Source organism: Lampetra fluviatilis, chromosome 30, assembly GCF_964198595.1.
Source record: "Lampetra fluviatilis chromosome 30, kcLamFluv1.1, whole genome shotgun sequence".
NCBI classification, from domain to species: Eukaryota; Metazoa; Chordata; class Hyperoartia; order Petromyzontiformes; family Petromyzontidae; genus Lampetra; species Lampetra fluviatilis.
Window position 1 is genome coordinate 3,768,776 of NC_136304.1, and position 25,466 is coordinate 3,794,241.

General features: G+C 51.8%; 1 protein-coding gene across 1 annotated transcript in view; it reads right to left on the reverse strand.

Moving 5' to 3' along the window:
* Positions 1–7,443: 7,443 nt before the first annotated feature.
* LOC144943348 (homeobox protein SIX6-like) overlaps positions 7,444–25,466 on the reverse strand; it is a 28,386-nt gene continuing 10,363 nt past the window's right edge. Inside the window, exon 2 of the mRNA XM_078870723.1 lies at positions 7,444–7,690. Coding sequence (XP_078726849.1) covers positions 7,444–7,690 — 247 coding nt within the window. The remainder of the gene's footprint in view (positions 7,691–25,466) is intronic.

Consider the following 25,466-nt stretch of genomic DNA (forward strand, 5'->3'; position numbering starts at 1 on the left):
CATATACACACACACACACGCTCGCGCACGCAAATACACACGCACACACGCATATACACACACACACATACACACACGCGCGCGCACGCAAATACACACGCACACACGCATATACACACGAATACATACACGCATATACACACACACACACATACACACACGCTCGCGCACGCAAATACACACGCACACACGCACGCATACACACATACACACATACACACACGCGCGCGCACGCAAATACACACGCACACACACGCATATACACACACGCATATACACACGGACACACACACACGTATATACACACGGACACACACACACGCATATACACATGGACACACACACGCGCGCGCCCGTATTCTCTCATCTGCCCGGTTATAGGACGCATCCCTCGCGTTGGGTTTTTAAATCGCTGGAAGAACGATCGCGTCGCATTCCGGAGAATACGGTAGTTGAGCGCAGATGTTCAGTTTGTTTTTCGAGGCATTGGATGGGTTGGCTGAAAGGTTACTACGCAAGACGTTTTTTTTATATTTCGGTCAAATCGCCTTATATTGCTTCTGGCTTGTTTTTGTGACAATTTGAATACGGTACAATTATCCACACTGCATGCCTGGTTCATCTCACTTGGAGCTGTCTGAAATATAACATTGCAGGCATTAGAAGTGTCACCGCCAAAGGCAAAGATAACGATCCCCCGTATAGCCTTAACAGACTGTTGGGGAAAGTGCTGTTCAGCGAGCGCTTATGGAGGGGGGCACGGCACCACGCCCGTCCGCCTTTGTCTCCCGAGTGTCGATGTTTATAACACCGCACCAGATACTCATTTGACCTAGAGGCGGCCTAGGATCGGTTCAAATGATTATTGGTCGTGAGCGGGTATCGAACTCGGGTCGCCGGGTTCGTAGCGCAGTTCGCCATCACCACCAAGACTAGACAAAGACCCCCCGTGTAGCCTTAACAGACTGTAGGGGCAAGTGCCGTTAGCGAGCACCTATGAAGGCCGGAGCGGTACACGAGGGGGAGGGCGGCCAGGATCACGCCCGACCGCCTTTGTCTCCCCAGTGGCGATGTTTGCACACCGCGCCAGGTACTCATTTAAGGCTGAGTCGACCCAGGGAAGGCCCAGGACCGGTTCAGATAATCGTCACCGGTGTTGGCCGTGAGCGGGAATCGAGTCCGGGTTACCGGGTTCATAGCGCAGCGCGCTAACCGCTACACTACCGCTCCCCACCACCATCATCACCACCATCACCACCACCATCATCACCACCACCACCATCACCACCACCATCATCACCACCACGATCATCACCACCACCATCATCACCACCACCATAATCACCACCATCACCACCACCATCATCACCACCACCACCATCACCACCACCATCACCACCACCATCACCATCATCACCACTACAAACCAGCAGCAGCTGCTTTGACGAAGTCGTCCCTTCTCGCGGCCGTCGCCATCCTATCACGGCCCTTGCGATGTCACTCACAATCGATCTCACTCCAGCGCACGAGGCGATCTCATCGCTCCATCTCCGCGGGATGGGGGTGGGGGGGTGTGGGGGTGTGGGGAGCGGGGGATAGCGGTCTCGCTCAGGGGCCGGTAGCCTGCATCTCTAGAGCCGCGTGCGGCTCTTTAAGGGCCGTTTCGTGACCCTTGTTCATTAACGACCGCCACCGTCTCGCATTCATCGCCACAGTGAATCGCGGCTCTTGAAATATTGAGTTGTTTATTTTCGATTTAAAGCTTTCGTGACTGCAGGGATTCATCTTCTTGGTTCTTTCGGTAAAGTCACGTAGAAGGGAAATAATAAAATAATAAAACATTATAAAATACAGTACAATGCTCACGACGTTTCGGCCACAACGCAAGCAGCCGTCCTCAGGTGAAGACCAGGTCTGTCGGAAAGACAGCGTCTGTTCTTCACCTGAGGACGGCTGCTTGGCGTTGTGGCCGAAACGTCGTGAGAATTGTATTTTATTATGTTTTATTTTTATTATTTTATTATTTCCCTTCTACGTGACTTTACCGAAAGAACAAATACGTTGTTTTTTTTCGTTTGTTTTTTACAAAATTCTAACATCGAACTCCCAAAGTTCTCTCCGTCGGCTAACCGCTCCGTCGCCAGCTTGACGCACAGGCCAGCAGCTGCGTGCATCCTGCCCACATCTCACTTCGCTTCTCTCGCGCACTCAACACGGACACTCGTGCGCGCGTGCCCCTTACTCCTCATTGCACCGTCGCTCCTCTTCGCACCGAGTCCGACTTGGATGGCCAGGCGACAGCCGCAGAAACCCCACCCCCCCCTTCCCCACACGTATTCACTCGCTCGCGAAGACGAGAGAACGAGTCGGAGGCGCGAGAAGGATGAGCCACAGGCGAGCGGGGGGAGGCAGCAGCCAGCCAGCCAGCCAATCGGCGCTACCAACGATTGCCCAAGCTTCACGGTTCTCGATATGTTAAGCTATTTTTTTCCATCCACAGTGATATTCATGAGTGTGTACGCATGTGGGATAAAACCGGAGCACCCGGAAAGAGAAAAAAAATCACTCGCGCTTGCGAGAGGGCAAGGAGCTATTGCGTACAGATGGAACATCTTGTGAGTGAAACATTGGCCGTAGCGCATTCTCGTGGCAAGCAGGGTGATGGTGACCGGCTTGGAAATGTTCAAGAGGTCTGCGTGAACGTTGCGAATTATCCCGAAACGGCCTGACGCGAACGTATTCGAGTGACCGCTCAACGTATTCCATCTTCTCTTCATCAACGTCCTCGGCTTTACCTCCTCGCCTAATCATTGGGGAGGTCGTAACGAAACAGGTGGACTTCTCCACAAATCTGGCTGTGTCGCCTGATGAAGCTAGTTGTAATTACTGGCGAAACGTCGTACTCAGATTGCAAATGTTGTGGCTTGGCTCTGCAACACACAGGTGGTGCTGTGCTAGTGACGAATTGGCCACGTTCTGTTTACGTGACAACCCTTACTAGTTGGCTGTGTCGGGTGGTAGGGGCGGGTTTAACAACACATTGATATTCACGTGATCTAACCCAAAAAAAACTATATTATGGAAAAAAAGCGTTTTGGAGGTTCGGGAGTGAACGTCACACAAAGCATCGTGTGCACGCGTGCGACTGGATGCAAATGTGAGTCGGTGCACGCCGCACGCGCCCGATGTTTGTTAAACACGTCCAAGTAATAGAGATTATCTGGCGTGTACGCGCGCGCGTGTGTGTGTGTGTGTCTACGTGGGTGTCTTAATTGTGGGGAGCGGTAGTGTAGCGGTTAGAGCGCTGTGCTATGAACCCGGCGACCCGAGTTCGATTCCCGCTCACGGCCAACACCAGTGACGATTTTCTGAACCGGTCCTGGGCCTCCCCTAGGTCGACTCAGCCTCAAATGAGTACCTGGTGCGGTGTGTAAACATCGCCACCGGGGAGACAAAGGCGGTCGGGCGTGGTGCTGGCCAGCCACCCCCTCGTGTGCCGTGCTAGCCTTCATAGGTGCTCGCTAACAGCACTTGCCCCTACATTCTGTTAAGGCTATATGGGGGAGCTTTATCTTTGTCTTAATTGTAATCGGTACCGCCGTTCCATCCTCAATGCTGTATATATATTTAGATGTAGATAGTAAAGGCATAGATAAATATCCCCCGTATAGCATTAATGGTCTGTTGGGCCAAGTGCTCTCAAGTATCTGTTCAGGCCGGGTGGGTGGCCAGCACCACGCCCAGCCGCATTTGTCTTCCCTCGTGGCGATGTTAACTCATCGCACTCGGTACTCATTTGAGGCTGAGTCGACCCTTGGGGGTCGCTGCGTTCGTCGCTGCCGCTCGCCACACGCCGTGTTGGCGAGCACCGTGAAGTATCCTGAGTGCGAGTGTGCTAACCACTGGGCCACCGCTCCGTCCATCATTTGTTAACCCGTAAAAAACTCTAAGCTATTTTTTCATGTTACCAGGTATCGCCCACTCAGCTATATCGCTCTTTTCAGAAGCGACCTGGCCACTAGTGAAAGCTCAACGAAGTGGCTTATCGCGTGGAACAGTAGAGCAGCCGCATCACTCTAAACGCGCGTGGTCGATTCTAAATGTGGAGGGGAAAGCCGGAGAGACCCAGTGAGGAATCCACGCGACCACCGGGAAGAGAGGCACCGCAAACTCGGGATCGAACCCACGCCCTCCTGTACACCAGGCGAGAGAGGGAGTAGACATCTCATCGCCACCGTTAAAGCTCACATCATCTTAATTCAGCAACAATAAAACAGTGGGGGGGGGGGGGGGGGAGAAGGGGGCGGCGGGGGCGGGGCGGTTACCAATCGTACGCTGCTTTATTGTTGTAACACAACACACGGTGGAGGGGACACGGTTTTCACTCACGCGAGAGAATCAACTTCAGCGGACCAAACAAGAGAATCGTCGTGAATGCCTGCGTCTGTGTGTAGACGAGCAGTCCTCGCGGTGTCTTCATGGACAGACACTGCTAACAGACGGACCGGGGAGTCTTACCCCCGCCACCAACACCGATGCGTCTTGAGTTCGACTTGACGTCGCTCGCCCTTCGCGAACGACAACCTGCCCACGTGCTGCGGTGACGTCACAACAGATCCCCTACCGCGCCGCAGCCAATCGCATCGGCAGGTTTAACACAGCCATTGTGCGTTGTGGCTGTTGTTGTTGTGGTTGCTGTGGTTGCTGTTGTTGCTGCTGCTGTTGCTGCTGCTGCTGATGTGCAGCGTGGATGAATAAAGAGTTGAACGCCGTTATGGTACCCTGCTGATGGAACCCACACGAGTCGAAACCTGTCCATGGGGTTTGCTTGGTTAATCAAATGCAGCTTCGGTGAAATCACGGCAGTGTGGGTGGTAGCCAAGCGTGGAGACACACAAGGGCGGAGTTCGCTTTTGTTGCTTACGTCAGATCCAATTTTTAATTTAACATAGAAGGGTAGGGAATGCGTGTCTCCATTGTGTCAATATGCGTGTCGTTTATGTGTAGATTACGTTGTGCGTGTCAGTGTGCATGTGTGGTGCTGCGTAAGGGGAGCGGTAACCACTACATTACCCGAGTTCGATTCCCGCTCACGGCCGACAACAGTGACGATTATCTGAACCGGTCCTGGGCCTCCCCTAGGTCGACTCAGCCTCAAATGAGTACCTGGTGCGGTGTGTAAACATCGTCACTGGGGAGACAAAGGCGGCCAAGCGTGGTGCTGGCCACGCACCCCCCTCGTGTGCCGTGCCGGCCTTCACAGGTGCTCGCTAACGGCACTTGCCCCAACAGTCTGTTAAGGCTACACGGGAGATCTTTGTCTTTGCGTGTGTGAGCGTGTATGCACGTGCGTGTGTTGTATGTGCCGTGGTATATATATGTGTGTGCGCGCGCGTGTGTTCTGGTGTGTGTATCTTATGCTTCTGTGTGTATAGTGCCACCCATCTCCTTCATGGATGCTCGTTAACAGCACTTTCCCGAACAATTTAAGGTTATACGGGTGATCTTTGTCTTTGTATGTATATGTCCGTACGCGTGTTTGTGTAGTTGTGTGTTGTTGTTGTGTGTGTGTGCGTGTGTATGTGAATAGTGGGAGTGCAGCTACGAACCCGGCGACCCATTCACGGTCCACCAACACCAGTCACGATTATCTGAACCAGTTCTGGGCCTCTCCTAGGTCGACTCAGCCTGAAATGAGTACCTGGTGCGATGTGTGAAATAATCGCCGCGTGGTGATGACCACCCACCCCCTCGTGCGCCACGGTGCCGGCCTTCATAAGGTGTTCGCGAACAGCACTTGCCCCAACAGTCTGTTAAATGCTATACGGGGGATCTTTGTCTTTGCGTGTGTATATTTGTATGTATGTATGTATGCGTGTGTATGTGTGAATACATGTATACAGAATAACACAAGAATTACGAAAGTATATAATTTGACGTCACACTTATTCGTGTATTTCGAAGTGGGCATTTTAGTACTCCGTTGTACGCGTACGTGTGTAAGAGGTGTATTTGTATGTGTACGTGCGTGTATGTGCCACTGGGGATACAAAGACGGCCGGGTGTGGTGCTGACCACCCACCACCTCATGTGCCTTTCATACCCTCATAGCTGCTTGCTTACAGCACTTGCCCCAGCAGGGAATCTTTGCCTTTGTGTATATATATACACATTTATAATTGTGTATGTGTGTACGCATGTGTGTTGACGGACTCGTATACGCATGTAAACATATGCACGTATTCTTTATGTGTGATTCTGTTACAAGCCGCAGTGCGCATCTGATATAATGCATACGGAGGTCTTCCAGATTAAACAGAACTCAACTATAATCATAGCAATTGGTTTATAAAAGAAGAAAAGATAAACAATTATTGTAACAGCGTTTGTAGAGTAGTCATACTGAATATATATTAAAAACGAACCGGGTTGCATGCAGGACGCCTCTGATAAATTCCAAATTAATTCATTCATCCAGTTAATCATTCACGTCTCGAGAGGCCGTCGCTCGCATCAATCTTCGGTTGCTTTCGTTCACGAACGACTCAAAAGTTCTTTCATGGACACAAACACTAATAGAGTCTATAGGGCGGAACATACACCACATTGCCATATATATACTCTCATACACGATGCAAGGTCCTGACACATTACAATTATAACGTAGTTCTACTGTCCGTTCTACACAACGAATCGTATTGTCATCTTCCTCTTCCGTTGTCTACATTAATCGCGTCTCCTTCTTCTCCCGCAGTCGCATTGTTTGCTATAAACAATTGTAGTTGAATATCAACAGCCGTCATACGTGCGCGCGTGTCTGTGTGCTGTGTAAATGATGAAACGTGACTGCCAGAAAGCATAATCATGCTCGCTTCAGATGAGTAAGTGGACAACGTGTTTCCGAGGATCCAGGTCAGAACACCGAGGGAGATGGAGCGAGATCTTGGCGAGGCTCTCATCTTCTGCACGCAATCACTTCCGGTTTCGCCAGACTCAATTTATACACAACCCTTCGCCAATCAGAGGGATAGGGGTTACACATCCATCACCCCGTTCACTCTATATATATACTGTACGTAAGAGCGAGAGAGTCCGTATTTTCTATTATATTTAACTTTCCTATAGCTGTTTGCTCTTTCGATTATGCAGTAGTTTTTGTTGTTGTTGTTTTTAAACAATTATAATTACATATATATGTGCCCCCCAGCTCCTCCCACCCGCCCATACGTCCATTCCTCTGCGCAGGGTATAATTCGAGTCGGGTCATTCCGAGCTTCGCAACCAAAAAAAAACCCCAATCCGTGCCCGGCATACCACATCCAGTATAGCTTTCGCTATGTGGGCCCGTGGCTACCAAGTCCACCGCATTCCCGCCCGCCCATCCCATGACTGCGTCCTCTTTCATCATCATCTTCTTCCCACCACCCCCCTTTTCTCACGGCCTCAGATGTCGGGCTCGCTGGAGTCGCTGTCCGCCCTCGACGCCGCCGAGGGCAGAGCCTCGTCCCTCTCGCTGAGACCCGACAGGCTTGCACGGGGACTCGGCCGCGGGCTCACGGCCGAGCCGCCGACGCCGCCGCCGCCTCCACCCCGGGGACCCCAACTCGGCGGGGGGCTTCGCTCGCCGGGTGACTCGGCCCGCTCGGGCAGGAAGCGCGCCACGCTGTGGGTCACCGTCTGCTGCTGTAACCTGCGAACGAGGGGGGGGGGGGAGGGACAGGGCAGGGGGGTAACGCAAGCGAGAGCGGATGATTAGAACGCGGCTTAAAAAAAAGGTTTCGCAGCTCGTTAAAACGGCGCTTGCCCCCCCTCCCCTCCCCCCCAATGTATTTTTGTTGGCACGGTTCGGCTCGGCACAAATAAATAAATAAATAGAAATCCCTTCGCTGATTTCGGCACGGAGCCGGCCAGGGCTCGCAAGAGCAGCAGCAGCGGCGGCGGCGGCGGCTTTTAGTTGCCCATCGGACAAAGGCGGCGGTCACCGCACCTTCGTGCGCGCTCAGATGCGCTTGTGCGGCCGTCTGGAACGCTCTTCCTTCCGATATTAGGAGGCCGCTGGATTCATGGCACTTTACAATCCAGATTGAAAACTCACGTCTTGAGAAATGCTTTTTGTGTTTAGTTTTGTTGTCCTTCCGCTCCTCCGATTAGCACGGTTGGCAACGTACGGTGCGAAAGAAGTTCAACGTGCGTGCGAACAAGGTGTGCCTCTACACGGGGGAATCTCTGTCTTTGTGTGTTTTGTAGGTGTATGTAAATGGTGGTTCGTGACTGCACTTGCCCCACCAGTCTGTTAATGCTATACGGGTGCCCATTGTCTCTGTATAGTTAAGTGGGGAGCGGCAGTCTATAGCCGTTAGCACAGCGCGTTATAAACCCGGTGACCCGCGTTCGTGTGTATGTGTGTGTATGTGTGTGGATGTGTGTATGTGTGTGTGTATGTGTGTGTGTATGTGTGTGAATGTGTGTATGTGTGTGTGTATGTGTGTGTGTATGTGTGTGTGTGTGTTCGTGTGTGTGTGTGCGTTCGTGTGTGTGTGTGTATGTGTGTATATGTGTGTGTGCGCGTTCGTGTGTGTGTGCGCGTTCATGTGTGTGTGTGTGCGCGTTCGTGTGTGTGTGTGCGAGTTCGTGTGTGTGTGTGCGCGTTCGTGTGTGCGCGTTCGTGTGTGTGTGTGCGAGTTCGTGTGTGTGTGTGCGCGTTCGTGTGTGTGTGTGCGCGTTCGTGTGTGTGTGTGTGCGCGTTCGTGTGTGTGTGCGCGTTCGTGTGTATGTGTGTACGCGTTCGTGTGTGTGTATGTGTGTGCGCGTTCTTGTGTATGTGTGTGTATGTGTGTGTATGTGTGTATGTGTGTGTATGTGTGTGTGTATGTGTGTGTATGTGTGTATGTGTGTGTATGTGTGTGTATGTGTGTGTTTGTGTGTGTATATGTGTGTGTATGTGTATTTGTGTATGTGTGTGCCCATTCGATTCACGTCCATGGCCAACGTCAGTGGCTAATATTTGAACTGGTCCCTATGTCTCATCTAGATCAACTCGGCCTTAAATGAGTACCTTGTGCCGGTGTGTAAACATAGAACTATTAAGTCCTTCATCCAGCAGTGGATTGAGCATGGCTGATGAGGATGATGACGGTGAGTTAGACAAAGACGGCCGGGCGTGCGTAGTGCTGGCCACCCCCCCCCCCCTCCCCCCTCGTGTGCCGTGCCGGCCTTCATAGGCGCTACTCGCGAACATTACTTGCCCCAACAGTCTGCTGAAGGTTATACGGGGGACCTTTGTATTATTGTCTTTGCAGGGAAGAGTGCAGAGACTGACCATAGCGGCAACTCGCCACTCGCGAACGTCAACGTGCCCACGAGGAGCTCTCATTATCATCGTCATCATAGGGAACACAAAGATAAAGGTTCAGCCCTGCAGTTTCTCTGCTGTCGCCACTGCTGACCGTAGGGACTCCACTCAAGGGAGGCTTTGGAGAAGCCGTATTGAAGCTATCTCGTTTGCCTACTCTTCCACGCTGCACGGCAGGTCGTCTTGCGTACAGGTGAGAGAATCCACGATTTACTCCATCGCGCGCAACCTAGCGATCTCCTGGCGTGCTCCGCTCATACGTCCTTGTGGGCAACTGCCGCGCAGGAAATCGAACCGGCGACACGTAATCGTTGCAAATCGAGCGTTCTAACAATCACACGACAGCAGCAGCAGCAGCAAACAGCACCACCACCATCATCGTCGACATCGCCACCACCACCACAGGTGTAAGTCACGCGCGTGCAGGCGTGCGGTGACTATAACAACAATAATAGTTTACTTGTTTATCCGCGAGAGTCGCGTGACTCTTTATCAAGAGGGTCCTTCTGCTGCATTGGGGTTTGTTTTTTAATGTGAAGATGTTTTCATTCAGTTAATGACGAGTGAAGCGTATCATTGTTATGGCACACGTGTGGAGGAAACAGGAGCACCCGGAGAAAACCCACGCCTTGCGCGACGGGGGCAACACTGTATCCCCGTACAGATGGGAACAGATGGAGATTAGTCCACGTGTGCCGTAGCGCCTTCTCCTGGCGAGACAGGAGTATGGCACCTCCTCCTCCTCGGCCCCCTCGCCAAGGGAGATTCACAGCAGCATTTGTGCGTGCGATCCACCGACCCTCGCCTCGGCAGTTGCTGGAGCAAAACCTAACAACAACAACAACAAAAAATCCCACCGAACTATATTTATTTCACCAGGTAAGGCTCACTGAGCTACGTAGCTCGTTTTCAGAAGCGACCTGGCCACAAATGACAGCTCAGCGAAGCGGCTCATCGCGTGGCAATTTCTAGCAGCCAGATACTCCGAACGCGTCGTTTCGAAATGTGGAGGGCGACAACTGGAGGAACCGGAGAAAAATCAACGCGACCGTGGGGAGAGAGAGACACGCAAACTCCAAATATACAGCAGGCGTCAGGGTCGGGATAGAACCCACGACCTCCTGTATACCAGGCGAAGGAATTAACATCTCCTAGCCACCATGATGATGGTGAGAGAGAGAGACACGCAAACTCCAAATATACAGCAGGCGTCTGGGTCGGGATCGAACCCACGACCTACTGTATACCAGGCGAAGTAATTAACATCTCCTAGCCACCGTGTCCACGGACCTCGCCACCACGACACAACGTGCAGGTGCAATAAATGCCCGTCTTTGGTAACTCCACATTTACACAACCTGATATCATCATCACCATCAGCCGTGCTCAATCAACTGCTGGATAAAGATGGTTCCCCTCCCGTCCCCCACCCGAGCCGTTGCCACCTCTCGTGGTCCGCGATTCAACAACAGCAACAACATCATCAGCAGCGGTCGTAATTCGCCACTTCAAGTGACGGCGGCATCGCTGAGGCGCGCTCGCTGTTGAGGTCATCTCAAGTGTCAGCGACCGAGATGGGTGGCCGATTTGCAGCAACTGCCCAGGTGGCGATGGGAACACTCCACGTAGCAGCAGCAGCAGCAGCTTGCGCGAGCGAGCGAGCGGGGTTTCATCGCCAACGCGCAACTCCGCGTGGTCGCGAAGTCCGCCCTGGTGCGTTCAGCTTCCTTTTGGCTGCCGCCACCAACTCCTGCGGGTTCGTCTCGAGCACGTGGCCTGCCCAAGTCCGCTTCGCTTTTCTCAACGGGCAAAACAAAAATGACTCTGACGACGACGATTCATCGCTGGGGGTTCAGGGGTGGTGAGGAGAGAGGCACGGTGCAGTGGTCAGCCCTACGCACTACGAGCCGGGGCCACTTGAGTTGGATACTCGGCCGCGGATAATGTCGGTGGCGAGTGAAAACTTGACCCGGTCTTGGGTGGTCCCCTCGACTAACGCGAGTTGACTAGAATGGTGAAGTATGGTCCAACAACCCTCGCGACCCACACAGCTTGGATAAGACGTTATTATCCAGCAGTGGAACGACAAAGGGTTATTTGACGTCATACATAATATATTATAATTGTATTTGTAATCTAGTCGCGATAAAAAATATACAATTATAGCACGGATGCCATCGGGAGTTGATGACCTCAAGGGGGCAGATTGACACCCCCTGCACGGCATGTTCTGCACGTGATAAGTAACAATTACAACTTGCTGCCACAGCATGCGTGCATAAGACATTTACTACGATAATGAGCCAAGAATGTCTGTGTGTCCCGCGCGTGACGTCACTCCACGTCGGCCAGCCCCCCTCATTAATATTCATGAACAGGTGACGTCCTCCACGTGGACCTCCCCCCCCCCCCTCATTAATTATCATGAGCGGGTGACGTCACTCCACATGTAGCACCCCCCCCCCTCATTAATACTCATGAACAGGTGACGTCACTCCACATGGACCTCCTCCCCTCATTAATAATCATGAGTGGGTGACGTCACTCCACATCGAAAAGCCCCCCACATTAATAAATCATGAACAGGTGACGTCTTCCAAATAGACACACCCCCCCCCAGCCATTAATATTAATTAGCGGCTGACGTCACTCCACATGGGGGGGGCGAGGCGCCTCGTCCCCCCTCCTCAGCGTCAACTCACAACCCTCACTACAAAGGCAGAACCCTCACGTCACGTGATCTCCGTAACGCTGTTGAGACATCGGAGTAAAAAGGACGTCGTGATGAACAAGGGATTACAACCTTTAAATTATATAGGTCTGTGTCACCGCGCCTTTACAAATTGCACACGAATTGATGCAATGAATATCACGTCGCGGTCTGCTTTTCTCTTGCAAGTTTCAGATTTACTGCAATACACTCGTTCTTGGACGGGCACAAGGCTCGTGTGTGTATATATCATGTCACGTGCATTGGCTGCAAGTCAACGGAGGCACCACTGGCTTCAGTAGTCGCGATTAAAGCACCCATCTCGTTTCCCACGCGGTGTCCACACACACTCGCAGTCTTGATACAATGGACTTGCGATGTGTGTTGAACTTCGTTCGCACCGTACGTAGCCAACCGTGTTAATCGGAGGTGCGGGGAGCACGCATGTGAAGGCAGGCACATGCTCATTTCATACAACACATGAATGACGTATGTGTAACATGGAGAGCATATGCACTTGCCCCAACACTCTTGTAAGGATATACGGGGGGTCTGTGTCTTTGCATGGCTGTGGGTTAGTCTCGACGTGCCTCGAACTCAAACGAACGTGATTTCACGACATCATCATCATCGTCATCATCGTCGTCAGCCATGGTTCATCCACTGCTGGACGAAGAGCCGTCTCTTACGGTCTCGGGGTAGCAATAATCCACAGAGCTCTCCGGCACGCGCTCGGCATTCCATCGCTCCATCTCCGCGATGGACGTGAATCTCGGGCGCGTTTTTCGTCTCTCGACCATCGGCAATCGCCATCCCTTCTGGCGGCGTCTTCCTCTGACCCAGCCCGCACCTCCGATTAGCACGCTTGCCCACGTACGGTGCGAAAGAAGTTCAACATGCGTGCAACATAACGTAGCCCGCCAACGTCTCCTCACGGTCCAGAACTATGTCTCTCAACCTGTGTGTGTGGCCTCAAGGTGCACATAGCCTGGCACAAGCGTCGTGGTGACATCACCGCCACTTAGTGGCGAATGGCGGTTGTTGTTGTTGTTGTGTGTGTGTGCGTGCTCGCTATCACATTTGTTCCCTTGGTCTCTCAGTGCAATTCTTTGCGGACTTTTCAGACTGTGTTGAGTGGCCCCACTGGATTCAGCTAGGGCAGGGGTCGGCAACCTACGGCTCCGGAGCCGCATGCGGCTCTTTACGGGCTGCTTCTGGACGATATGTACGTATGTACAGTATGTACTCAGATGCATTGCGGCTCTTGAAATACTGAATTTTGTACCGAATTGGAAAGAAATGGCTCTTCTTGTTATTTTGGTTGCCGACCCCTGAGCTAGGGGATCGACAGTCGTTGAGAAGATCTGGACACAGCCCCCCATCGGTGAGCTCCTCGGGAGAGGCGAGGCTGCGACGGCCGGGTCGTGTAGCGCACCGCGTGCCGTTGTAACGTAGCCTACGCTGCATGAACTGCATTTGTTCACGGACAATGTGTGTCCAAGAATTAATTTCTCACTAGTTAAACAAAGCCTCTTGTACTGCTGCTGCTGCTGCGTTGGCGGTGGCGCATTAGCACGATAAACAACAACATCATTGAACAAGTTTGTCAATAACACGGTGGCTTAACAAGTGAATAAATACACTTCTAATCCACCACGTTTCATATTATTGTACGTAATAAGTTGTCTGTGCCGTGAAGTAGGCCCATTGCCCGAAACTTCGATCGTTATGAATAATGTTCCTTTGAAGGCAGTGCGTCATTGACCATTGCGTTTGTTTTGTGTTCATTGAAATATATAAATATATATATTCCGAGCTCAGTCTCGGACAACTCCGCGTGAGGTTATTCCCTGTGCGTGTATGTTCAACATACATGTCACATGTATGTTTGCGAGACGTATCAGGCTGCTATTACACACGAACTACACACGTGCTCATACTTGTGATGAGTACAGTTGTACTCTGACCGTAGCACACGTGTGTGAGAGAGAGAGAGAGACGTGGGGAGCGGTGGTGCAGCAGTTAGCGCACTGCACGACGAACCCGACGACCCGAGTTCGACTCCCGCTCGCGGCCAACATCAGACGAACACGCGAACCGGTTCTGGGCCTCCCCTAGGTTCGACTCAGCCTCAAATTACAGATCGCACCAGGTCGGAAACATCGCCACTGGGGAGACTAAGGCGGTCGGACGTGGTCACTGACCACCCACCCCCTACACGTGCGCACTGGGGATACAAAGACGGCCGGGAGCAGTGACGTCCGTACCGCCCTTTCCGTGCGCCATGCCCCGCCGGCCTTCATAGGTGCTACTCGCTAACAGCACTTGCTCCGACGGTCTGTGCAGGCTATAGGGGGGACCTTTGTCTTTGGTATGTCTGGCTGCAGGCCACTATCTGTGAACGCACTAACAAGTGCATTTCATACGCACGACTTTCACCGCACTTATGTCGACATAAGTCACGTGTCTTATGTCGACATAAGTCACGTGTCTTATGTCTACACTTCTGACGCTCCATGATCACAAACCTGAGCTCGTCTGACATCAGTGGCGAGTCGATATCTGAGCAAAGGTTGAATACCCACCTACCCACCCACCCACGCACCATTCACTGCACCAATCTGAAATAACCTGCGTGGTGAAGTATGGCCAAAACAACAACAACAACAACCCCCTCCCATTCCTCCATCCCCCCGCATTGAGCAGCGTGGTGAAGTATGGTCGAACACCTCACGTGGCCGACAGAGCAATGGGAGGCCTCCATCCAGCAATGTATTTACAAAGGGGTTGTAGAGTGTTGTGATTGCGTAGTGTACACACACAATAGCACACCGCCGTGAGACAGCGCGCGTGTATGTAACACAAGACAACGACCCCCCTGATAGCCATAACCGACTTTAGGGCCAAGTGCGGTGAGCGAGAAGCTCCTATCAAGGCCGGCACCGCATCCGAGGGGGTGGTGTGGTCAACACCACGCCCGGTCGCCTTTGTCTCCCCAGTGGCGATGCTTACACACCGCACTGGGTACTCATTTGAGGCTGAGTCGACCTAGGGGTGGTCCAGGATCGTCACGAATGTGACGATTATTTGAACGGATGTGCACATGAAGGTTTGTCCCTCTGCAGCATCTCGGCACGCCTTTATCCACGCACAAAGCATCACCATCATCGCACACGACACATTCTCAACAGAAGACGGAGGCTTGTGTTGCCTCCGAAACGTCGTGATTTTCATTTAATTTTTATTTTACTTTTATTAATTCTTTTACCTACGTGAATTTACCGAAAAAACCTAAGAATATAAGATGGCTTCTCGTTCAACACAGGCTGCCACGCGCAGCGTTTAACATATCATCATCAATCCTGACCTATCCACTGCTGGAGGGAACACCCCCCCCCCCGACACCACACCCCCCGACACCACCCCACCTCTCTCACAGTCTTGCTGTGCCATTGCTCCACTCGCGCGATGGGATCCGTCCTCTCGGGGCGGCGCGTTTCTCTCCTTCGTCTCGAACCGAGCGGCCATCAACCAGCCCCCCCAGGTGACGACGGCCTAGGTCACCCACACCCGCGTCCTCGCATTCACGACAATAAACTATGTTTGTTTTTATTTCACCAGCTAAGTGCCATTGATCTAAGCGGCGCTCACAAATGAGAGCTCAACGGAGTGGCTCGTCATCATGCGGCCAAATGTGTCGCAGCAAAATTCGCCAAGCGCACGTTGGTTCTGAATGTGGAGGGGGGGGGGGGACCCGGAGGACCTGGGGTAGATAAAAAACATAGAAACAAAATTTACGCCTTCGACTCGCGCGTGTTCTCTAATCCACGTGGATCGTCGCCTTCCCGCCTCTCGGTGTTCTTCAACGCCACTTGTAACTAAGTCAGATGTAAAAATTTTATCTAAAGCTTTTGTGACTGCAGGGATTCATATTCTTAGTTCTTTCGGTAAAGTCACGTAGAAGGGAAATAATAAATTAATATTAATAATAAACAATAAAAAAAACATCATCAGGTGTGGATTTCACACCTGAAGATGGTTGCTTGTGTTGCAGTCGAAAGGTCGTGAGAATTTTTACTGTTTTATTTTTATTATTTTATTATTTTCCTTCTACGTGACTTTACCGAAAGAACCAAGAATAATAAGTCAGATGTCTTTGGTTGCATTCTCTCACTCTCAATGTCCGCGCTGCTGATCGTCCGTGCCGAAGCACATGTGACGCACATTGCATGCAAAACGTTGCTCATCAGGGCGCATTGCTATGTCCAGTTAATATATACAACAGTCGTCGTGTAGGTACGCGTGTGTTATATTACCATTCCGTGTGGGTGTTCAAGAATGCCTTTGTCATGTATCGACACGTCTACACAAAAACAAAAAGACGTCTCGCACCTTCGTCCACAACACCGTGGCCTTAGAATGAACAATGTATCGATGATAGGGGACGTTTCGGGTAACGGCCCTTATTCATAGCAGATTATACTTGCATACATAGGCACGCACACAGGTCTGTGAGTGGAGCGGTAGGCGGCAATGCGGCAATGGGTGCGCTCCACGGTGAAGTTTGGGTCCCGTCGCTGGAATGTGGGGCCGTCCATAAATGACGTCACGCGATTTTGGACGATTTTTGACTCCCCCCCCACTTCGTCACACGGCATCACAAAAAGTCAGACCCCACCTCAAATATGACGTCACAAAGATGTGGCGCTGCACTCTGATGTTGTAGGAGAAAACATGTATTTGAAAGTATATTTAATTAAGTAGAACGTGTTGTCTATATTTATTTAAAGTTGCGCATTTTGATGTGACGTCACATTTCTCACCCCCCCCTCGTCACACATTGTCACAAATGTCTGACCCCCCCCTCCCCCAGGTGCGTGACGTCATTTATGGACGGCCCCTGTCTCCCCGTGTGTGTGATGATTCATTCCGACTGCGCCTGACAGCGTTGACAAATGCTCACGAGTGAAAATTGGCCAACCAACTGGGTGTAGCGGGACTAACCTCACGACGACACTCGTGTTGAACAGTTCGCAACGCGCACGCCTGAAGGGCGTACACACATATATATGTATCTCGTGCGTGCGCGTGTGAACATCGCCACTGGGGAGACAAAGGCGGTCGGGCGTGCTGCTGGTCACCAACCCTCCACGTGTGCCGTGCCGGCCTTCATAGGCGCTACTCGCTAACAGCACTTGCCCCAACAGGCTGTCGAAGGCTATACGGGGGGATCTTTGTCTTTGTAATGAGCATGATTTGGAGAAGCGTTCCGCTGTTACAACTTTCAACTTCATTCAAATGCACACAGCTGAGAGCCGTGGATCTACACGTGATTATAGCTTGTGTGTATCTACTGTTCACGAATGGAGCGGTAACGCAGTGGTGGGGGGGGGGGGCGGTGGGGGGTTGAGGGCGGGGCTAGGGGGGTTAATGGGGGGGGGGGGCTGGGGGGGTTAATGGGGAGGGGGCTGGGGGGATTGATGGCGGGGCTAGGGGAGGTTAATGGGGGGGGCTGGGGGGTTAATGGGGGGGGGCTGGGGGGGTTGAGGGCGGGGCTAGGGGAGGTTAATGGGGGGGGCTGGGGGGGTTAATGGGGGGGGCTGGGGGGTTGAGGGCGGGGCTAGGGGGGTTAATGGTGGGGCTTGGGGGGGCTAATGGGGGGGCTGGGGGGGTTAATGGGGGGGGGGGGCTGGGGGAGTTGAGGGCGGGGCTAGGGGGGTTAATGGGGGGGGCTGGGGGGGTTAATGGGGGGGGGGCTGGGGGGTTGAGGGCGGGGCTAGGGGGGTCAATGGGGGGGGGAGGGGGGCTGGGGGGGTTGAGGGCGGGGCTAGGGGGGTATCCAACTCCTTGCCCAGACCTCACGCTAGCCAGGCTGCCCCACACCGTAGAGCCGAGCTCGTGTTCTTCTTTTCCGCGGAGGCTCTGCTGTGGCCACCGCGAAGTCTGCGAGGCCACGGGTTTGACGAGTCGCCGGTCTGCGCGTCTCGCTGTGCGAGTGCGGGTCACCAACCCAGAGCAGACCACGGCAACAGAAAATCACGACGCAATGCCCCGATCCACAAATACGAAGGGAGAGACTTGGCAGCGACACGCTGCTCCTGCTCACGCCCTTAACTGAATGGGACATTGCAGCGTGTTGCTCTGCGTCCGTTACATCAGCCGTACGACAACAATAACAACAACAATAACAACAAGAAGAAGAGGAGAAGTGACGATGCCCGGCTTGTTATGGAGCAGGCAGGCGTGGTCCTTGCAGTCATCATCGCCGCGATTCGGGATCCAACTCAGGGTGTCCTCCCCCAGTAGTGACAGGGAACTCTTCCCAACCGCGACCACTTCCTCTGTCTCGCAAGCCTGTTCGCGCCTGCCGTTCATGTATATTCATATTTGTGTGTATTTATAAAATATATTAAGAGTAATCATATGTACGTCTGATGGTGCTCGGGGAGGGGTAGCGTAGTGGTCGGCTGCGCGCTGCGCTACGAACCCGGCCACCCGAGTTCGATTCCCGCTCACGGGCCTACACCACCAGTGGCGATTATTAGAACCGGTCCTGGACCTCCCCTAGGTCGACTCAGCCTCGAATGAGTATCTGGTTCGGTGTGCAAACCATTCACCTCCTCGTGTGCGGTGGCGGCCTTCATAGGTGCTCGTGAACAGCACTTGCCCCAACCGTCTGTTGAGGCTGCATGGGGCATCTTTGCCTTTGGTATATTGACGTCGCGCGATCGCTAGACGGCATCGGCTTGGAGAGGCCTTCATCCAGCAGCGGATTGACCATGGCTGATGACAATGATGATGACTCTCTTAGTAATTTACTCAACGTGTGTATCCCATCTTCTCAAACTCTTCTCTTCGATCCGAACCCCTTGCGAGGTGCGCTAATCGCTGCGCCACCGCTCCTAACTTTCAACGTTTTATTGATATAGCACATACATACATGCAGCCTATAGTACACATATGCACGGTACCGTGTTGGCTGTGCCGTACGCACGCGTGACCCCTGCACAGCATATGTGGTTTGTATTTGCTGTAGGCAATCTGTAGGTCACGTGTGCATTCGTAAGTTTTTGTTGATGGGTACCTTCTCGGGCAGGAATAAAGTTCCACGCCACTCCGAGTCTCGCGCTTAACACTCACGCACAGACACCGATGGCGATCATCAGTGAACCGAGTAACTCGCCTTCCCTCGAGTGTGACGCTGAAATCCATAGCGAAGCAATCGGTTATTATAATTATAATGATTGTGTATATCCTCACTTTGAAAGGCTTGCTTGATGCACTATATATTGCAAAAGAGTCCATACAAACGTCCGGTTATATACGGACGCTATTACACATATTACAAAAAAACATTTGGATACAACGCAGCACAATACGCATTGCTCCGAAATATGTAGGCACCATTGGTGATTGAGAAAAAATAAATTTTCTTAAAGATTTCTACTTAAGATGCGTAAACGTGAGAGTGCTAGGTTCGTCAGAGATGTGCATTTTTGAATAGTTGCAGAGATCGGCTTACATGTAATTGTCATCTGTTAATTACAGTCCACGCCTCTCTATTAGAGCAGATTTCCCACACGGCCGAACGCAATCAGCAGTCACGTCGTGACACGGTCGGACACAGCAGTGGTGGCGGTGGTGGTGGTAGTGGTGGCGGTGGTGTAGTGGTGGTGGTGTTGTGGTGGTAGTGGTGGCGGTAGTAGTGGCGGTGGTGGTGTTAGCAGTGGTGCTGTGGTGTAGTGGTGGTGCTGTGGTGGTGGTGGTAGTGGTGGCGGTGGTGGTGTTAGCGGTGATGCGGTGGTGGTGGTAGTGGTGGCGGTGGTGTGGTGGTGGTGCTGTGGTAGTGGTGGTAGTGGTGGCGGTGGTGGTGTTAGCGGTGGTGCTGTGGTGGTGGTAGTGGTGGCGGTGGTGTAGTGGTGGTGCTGTGGTAGTGGTGGCGGTGGTGGTGTTAGCGGTGATGCGGTGGTGGTGGTAGTGGTGGCGGTGGTGTGGTGGTGGTGCTGTGGTAGTGGTGGTAGTGGTGGCGGTGGTGGTGTTAGCGGTGATGCGGTGGTGGTGGTAGTGGTGGCGGTGGTGTGGTGGTGGTGGTGCTGTGGTAGTGGTGGCGGTGGTGTGGTGGTGGTGGTGCTGTGGTGGTAGTGGTGGCGGTGGTGTGGTGGTGGTGCTGCGGTGGTGGTGCTGTGGTGGTGGTAGTGGTGGCGGTGGTGGTTGTGGCAGCGGTAGCGGTTAACGTTCTGCGCTACGAACCCGGCGTCTCGAGTTGGATTCCCGCTCACGGCCAATAACGATGGCGACTACTTGAACCGGTCGTGGGCCTCCCCTAGGTCGACTTAGCTTTAAATGAGTACCTGGTGCCACCCACCCCTTAGGATTATTCTGTATAATTGTTTTTATTTTATTTTGCATTGTAGCTAGTCATCATTACCATCACGATTAGCGTCATCATTATCATCATCATCATCATCGTCATCATCGGCTATGCTCGATCCACTGCTGGATGACGCTCTTCCCAATGTCATCGCCACCTCTCACGTGCCCTGCACCATTGACAATCGCCCCCCCGCAGTTCGTACACAAACATACATCTACACTCTTAGGTTTTTTCGGTAAAGTCACGTAGGTAAAAAATAAAATGAAAATTAATAAAAGTAATAATAGAAATAAATTAAAATAATAAAATACTTTTATTAATTTAAATTGTATTTTTTACCGACGTGACTTTACCGAAAAAACCTAAGAGTATGAATCCTTGCAGTCACGAAAGCTTCAAATCTTGAACATACATTTGTCTGTCTGTTCTTCAACCTGATGTATTTGTTCGTGTCTTAACCCGCACCTCCGATTAGCAACGGTTGGCTTCGTTGCGGGGCGAAGGAGGTTCAACATACATGTGCCCGCGTGACCCCAGGGTCTGCATTGCACAGCAACACGCGTCTACTGGCAGATGTCCCGCGATGTGCACGCACGCACGGGGAACGGGGGAGTTACCGAGTGTCGATTCATCGCGACCTCGTCCCGTCGGGCACACGGTAAACCATAAAAATTAATGAATAATCTGACGGAAAATGTTACTTTTGCATTTTCCGTCAAGGTGAGAATCTGGTCCCCTTCCAGTTCAACGTGCTCTCGCATGCAGGTTATGAATATACAATTAATAATAACGATGATGATGCTCTTGATTGAAGATTACACTTTTGTATGAAATAATGACGACCGCGATGTATTTCTTTGCTCAAATAAAGTTCCATGAACACAAATACTACACTCGATTCGGCAAAGTCCATTGTATGTTATGATGATAATGATGATGATTTCTGGAGTCATAACCCCGAATGAACTTCGTCAAATATTCACGATAGCTGTCGAGTTTTGCCAGAGTCGCCGATCAAACAAAAACAATCTATAAACGGTGTCTCCAGCATCAAGACTGTTATCGCTTCTCGCAATATATTCCACTTCGTATGATGCACGAACAGACGAAAATATTACGGTGCCGTGGTGGTGAGATGTTATCTCCCTCGCCTGGTATGCAGGAGGACGAAGGTCCGATCGTGACTCTAACGGCTGCTGCTGTATATTTGGAGTTTGCGTGCCTCTCTCCCCACGGTCGCGTGGATTTTTCTCCGGGTCCTCCGGCTTTTTTTAAAATTCCCCTTTACATTTAGAATCAACATCACGCGTTGAGATTATTTGGCTGCTGCGAATTTCCACGCGATAATAAGCCACTTCGTTGAGCTATCATTCGTGGCCAGGTCACTTCTGAAAAAAAGAGCTGTATAGCTCAGCGGGCCTTATCTGGTAAAAAAAAAAGAGTTTAGTTTATAGTTTAGTCTAAAACTATTTTATAGTTCAATAGTGGAGATCCGTGCGGGTGGATGGCATCAGCAGGCGGTCACCCAACATCGGGCGAACAGGAACTCGTCAGCGGCAATGGTAATAATATAAAATATCAGCAACAGCAAGAGTAAACAACAACAATATTAACACCAGCAGCAACAACAACAGCAAATGCGGAAATAATGAACTCCAGAAAGTAATAGCGGTGGAGCAACAACAGCAGAAACAAACAACAACGATGACAACAGCAGCAACATCAACAAATAATAATAACAGCAGTGGAGCAACAACAGCAGCAGCAGCAATAACAAATAACAATAATAGCAACATCAATAACAGCGGCAACAACAATACATCAGCAACAATCAATAACAATAATGACAAGATCAGCAACAGCGATAGCAAATAAAAGAAACATCTGCAACAACAGCAGCGGCAACAATAACAACAGCAGCAGCAACAACAATAACAGCAACATAAATAACAACAACAATGACAACATCAGCAGCATCAACAATAATTAACAACAGCAACAACAACAGCAGCAGCAGCAACAACAATAACAGCAACATAAATAACAACAACAATGACAACATCAGCAGCATCAACAATAATTAACAACAGCAACAACAGCAGCAGCAGCAACAACAATAACAGCAACATAAATAACAACAACAATGACAATATCAGCAGCATCAACAATAATTAACAACAGCAACAACAGCAGCATCAGCAACAACAATAACAGCAACATAAATAACAACAACAATGACAACATCAGCAGCATCAACAATAATTAACAACAGCAACAACAGCAGCAGCAGCAACAACAATAACAGCAACATAAATAACAACAACAATGACAACATCAGCAGCATCAACAATAATTAACAACAGCAACAACAGCAGCAGCAGCAACAACAATAACAGCAACATAAATAACAACAACAATGACAACATCAGCAGCATCAACAATAATTAACAACAGCAACAACAGCAGCAGCAGCAACAACAATAACAGCAACATAAATAACAACAACAAACAACAACAATGACAACATCAGCAGCATCAGCAACAATTAACAACAACAGCAACAACAACAGCAGCAGCAGCAATCATCACACTCCACGTGGATCGGGAATTGAGCCGTGAACGCGGAGTTGACGCATTGGCAGGGCGAGGGTCAATGGTCGCCTGCAGCTGATCGTGAATGTTTCAACCTTTCTGTTGATCCACTGCTGGATGAAGGCCTCTGTCACACGCCGTGTGGGCGACACGGGCGGAGGAGGGAAGGGGTGGTTGTTGTTGTTGTTGTTTAACCGTACTTCACCAACACAGTGCACGGTTTTACTGTGGCAAGAGTGCTCCACTCACGCAAAGTCAACGATTCCCCGTATAGTCTCGAGCAGACTGTTGGGGCAAGTGCTGTGAGCGAGTCGCAATCACCTGTGGCAGTCAGAGCGATGGCTTTGTGGGCAGGGTGTCTCTTGATTGAGGAGGAGCGAGGGACGCGCTGGGGTGGCTTTGAGTGAAAGTGGTTGCAGGTGTGTGTGGGGTTTAGATCAGTTTGGGAGCACCAGTGATTTGACTCGTGAGCACGCCGTGATAATTAATTTGGAGGGAAAGAAACCCGAGGGTGTGACTCAATTAAAGGGCCCATCGCGGAGGCTGTGGGGGCGGAGATTCTATTCCGCTCCTTATCCTCCTCCTCGAAGGGACCGCTGTGCTGGTAGACGTGAGGCTATTGCCGACCACGGAGAGAAACCCGCTCCTCGTCCACGACCCGGGAGCCAGCCGTGTTGGTGGTGGGTCAGCGCCACAACCATCGCCTTGGAGTCCAGCCTAGGACTGATAACCACTTGCTTGGCCGGTGGGCGCGATCTACCGGGACTCTGCAATGGACTGCTCGTCCATTCACCAGTGGGTCGTCTCCGCAACCATCGCTTTTGGAGCCAGTGGGTGGGTCGGCACGTGGAACCACACCCGCTGCTGTCGTGAAGGGAACTCCTCGTGAGGACCGCGGGGGGTGATCCTCTGAGGAGGTGAGATCCTCTGAGGAGGTGAGATCCTCTGAGGAGGTGAGATCCTCTGAGGAGGTGAGATCCTCTGAGGAGGGGCGATCCTCTGAGGAGGGGCGATCCTCTGAGGAGGGGCGATCCTCTGAGGAGGGGCGATCCTCTGAGGAGGTGAGATCCTCTGAGGAGGTGAGATCCTCTGAGGAGGTGAGATCCCCTGAGGAGGTGAGATCCTCTGAGGAGGTGAGATCCTCTGAGGAGGTGAGATCCTCTGAGGAGGTGAGATCCTCTGAGGAGGTGAGATCCTCTGAGGAGGGGCGATCCTCTGAGGAGGGGCGATCCTCTGAGGAGGGGCGATCCTCTGAGGAGGGGCGATCCTCTGAGGAGGGGCGATCCTCTGAGGAGGGGCGATCCTCTGAGGAGGGGCGATCCTCTGAGGAGGGGCGATCCTCTGAGGAGGGGCGATCCTCTGAGGAGGGGCGATCCTCTGAGGAGGGGCGATCCTCTGAGGAGGGGCGATCCTCTGAGGAGGGGCGATCCTCTGAGGAGGTGAGATCCTCTGAGGAGGTGAGATCCTCTGAGGAGGTGAGATCCTCTGAGGAGGTGAGATCCTCTGAGGAGGTGAGATCCTCTGAGGAGGTGAGATCCTCTGAGGAGGTGAGATCCTCTGAGGAGGTGAGATCCTCTGAGGAGGTGAGATCCTCTGAGGAGGTGAGATCCTCTGAGGAGGTGAGATCCTCTGAGGAGGTGAGATCCTCTGAGGAGGTGAGATCCTCTGAGGAGGTGAGATCCTCTGAGGAGGTGAGATCCTCTGAGGAGGTGAGATCCTCTGAGGAGGTGAGATCCTCTGAGGAGGTGAGATCCTCTGAGGAGGTGAGATCCTCTGAGGAGGTGAGATCCTCTGAGGAGGTGAGATCCTCTGAGGAGGTGAGATCCTCTGAGGAGGTGGTGCCTGGGACGTTTTGTTTGGCCCTGTCCAGAGCCAGGCTGATGCTTCGTGCGTGCCTTCGGGGGTTTTTCTGCAGCTTTATCCCATCGGCGTTCGTGGTGGTGGAGGAGATCTGTGAAGCCGTGCTCGTCTGTGTGACTGTGGTGTTTGTTGTGCTGTTGCGGGGGCCCATTTGGGTTGGTGTAATTGCTCGTGATGCGTGCACTTCTCTGGAGAAGCGGCAGGCCTGTTTACCGTTTGACAATTTTAAACTTGTATAGAATTTTAATTCTAAGTAAACACTATAAATCTGGAGTATACCTGCAGTGGTCTTTGTTTAATTCCGCACACGATCATTTGTGGCGTCGCGTGTAACGGGGCCCCACCATCATCTAAACCACAGCGATGCTAGCTGGGGTTGTGGGTATAGACTGAAACCCTCTAAAGCATGTCCCGAAAGGACGCACTGTCAGCACTTATGAAGACCGGGACTACACACGAGGGGGTGGTTAACATCACGCCCTGCTGCCTTTTGTCTCCCTCGTGATTACACACCGTACCAGGTACTAATTTTTGAGGCCGAGTCAACCTAGAGGAGGCCCAGGACCGGTACAGATACT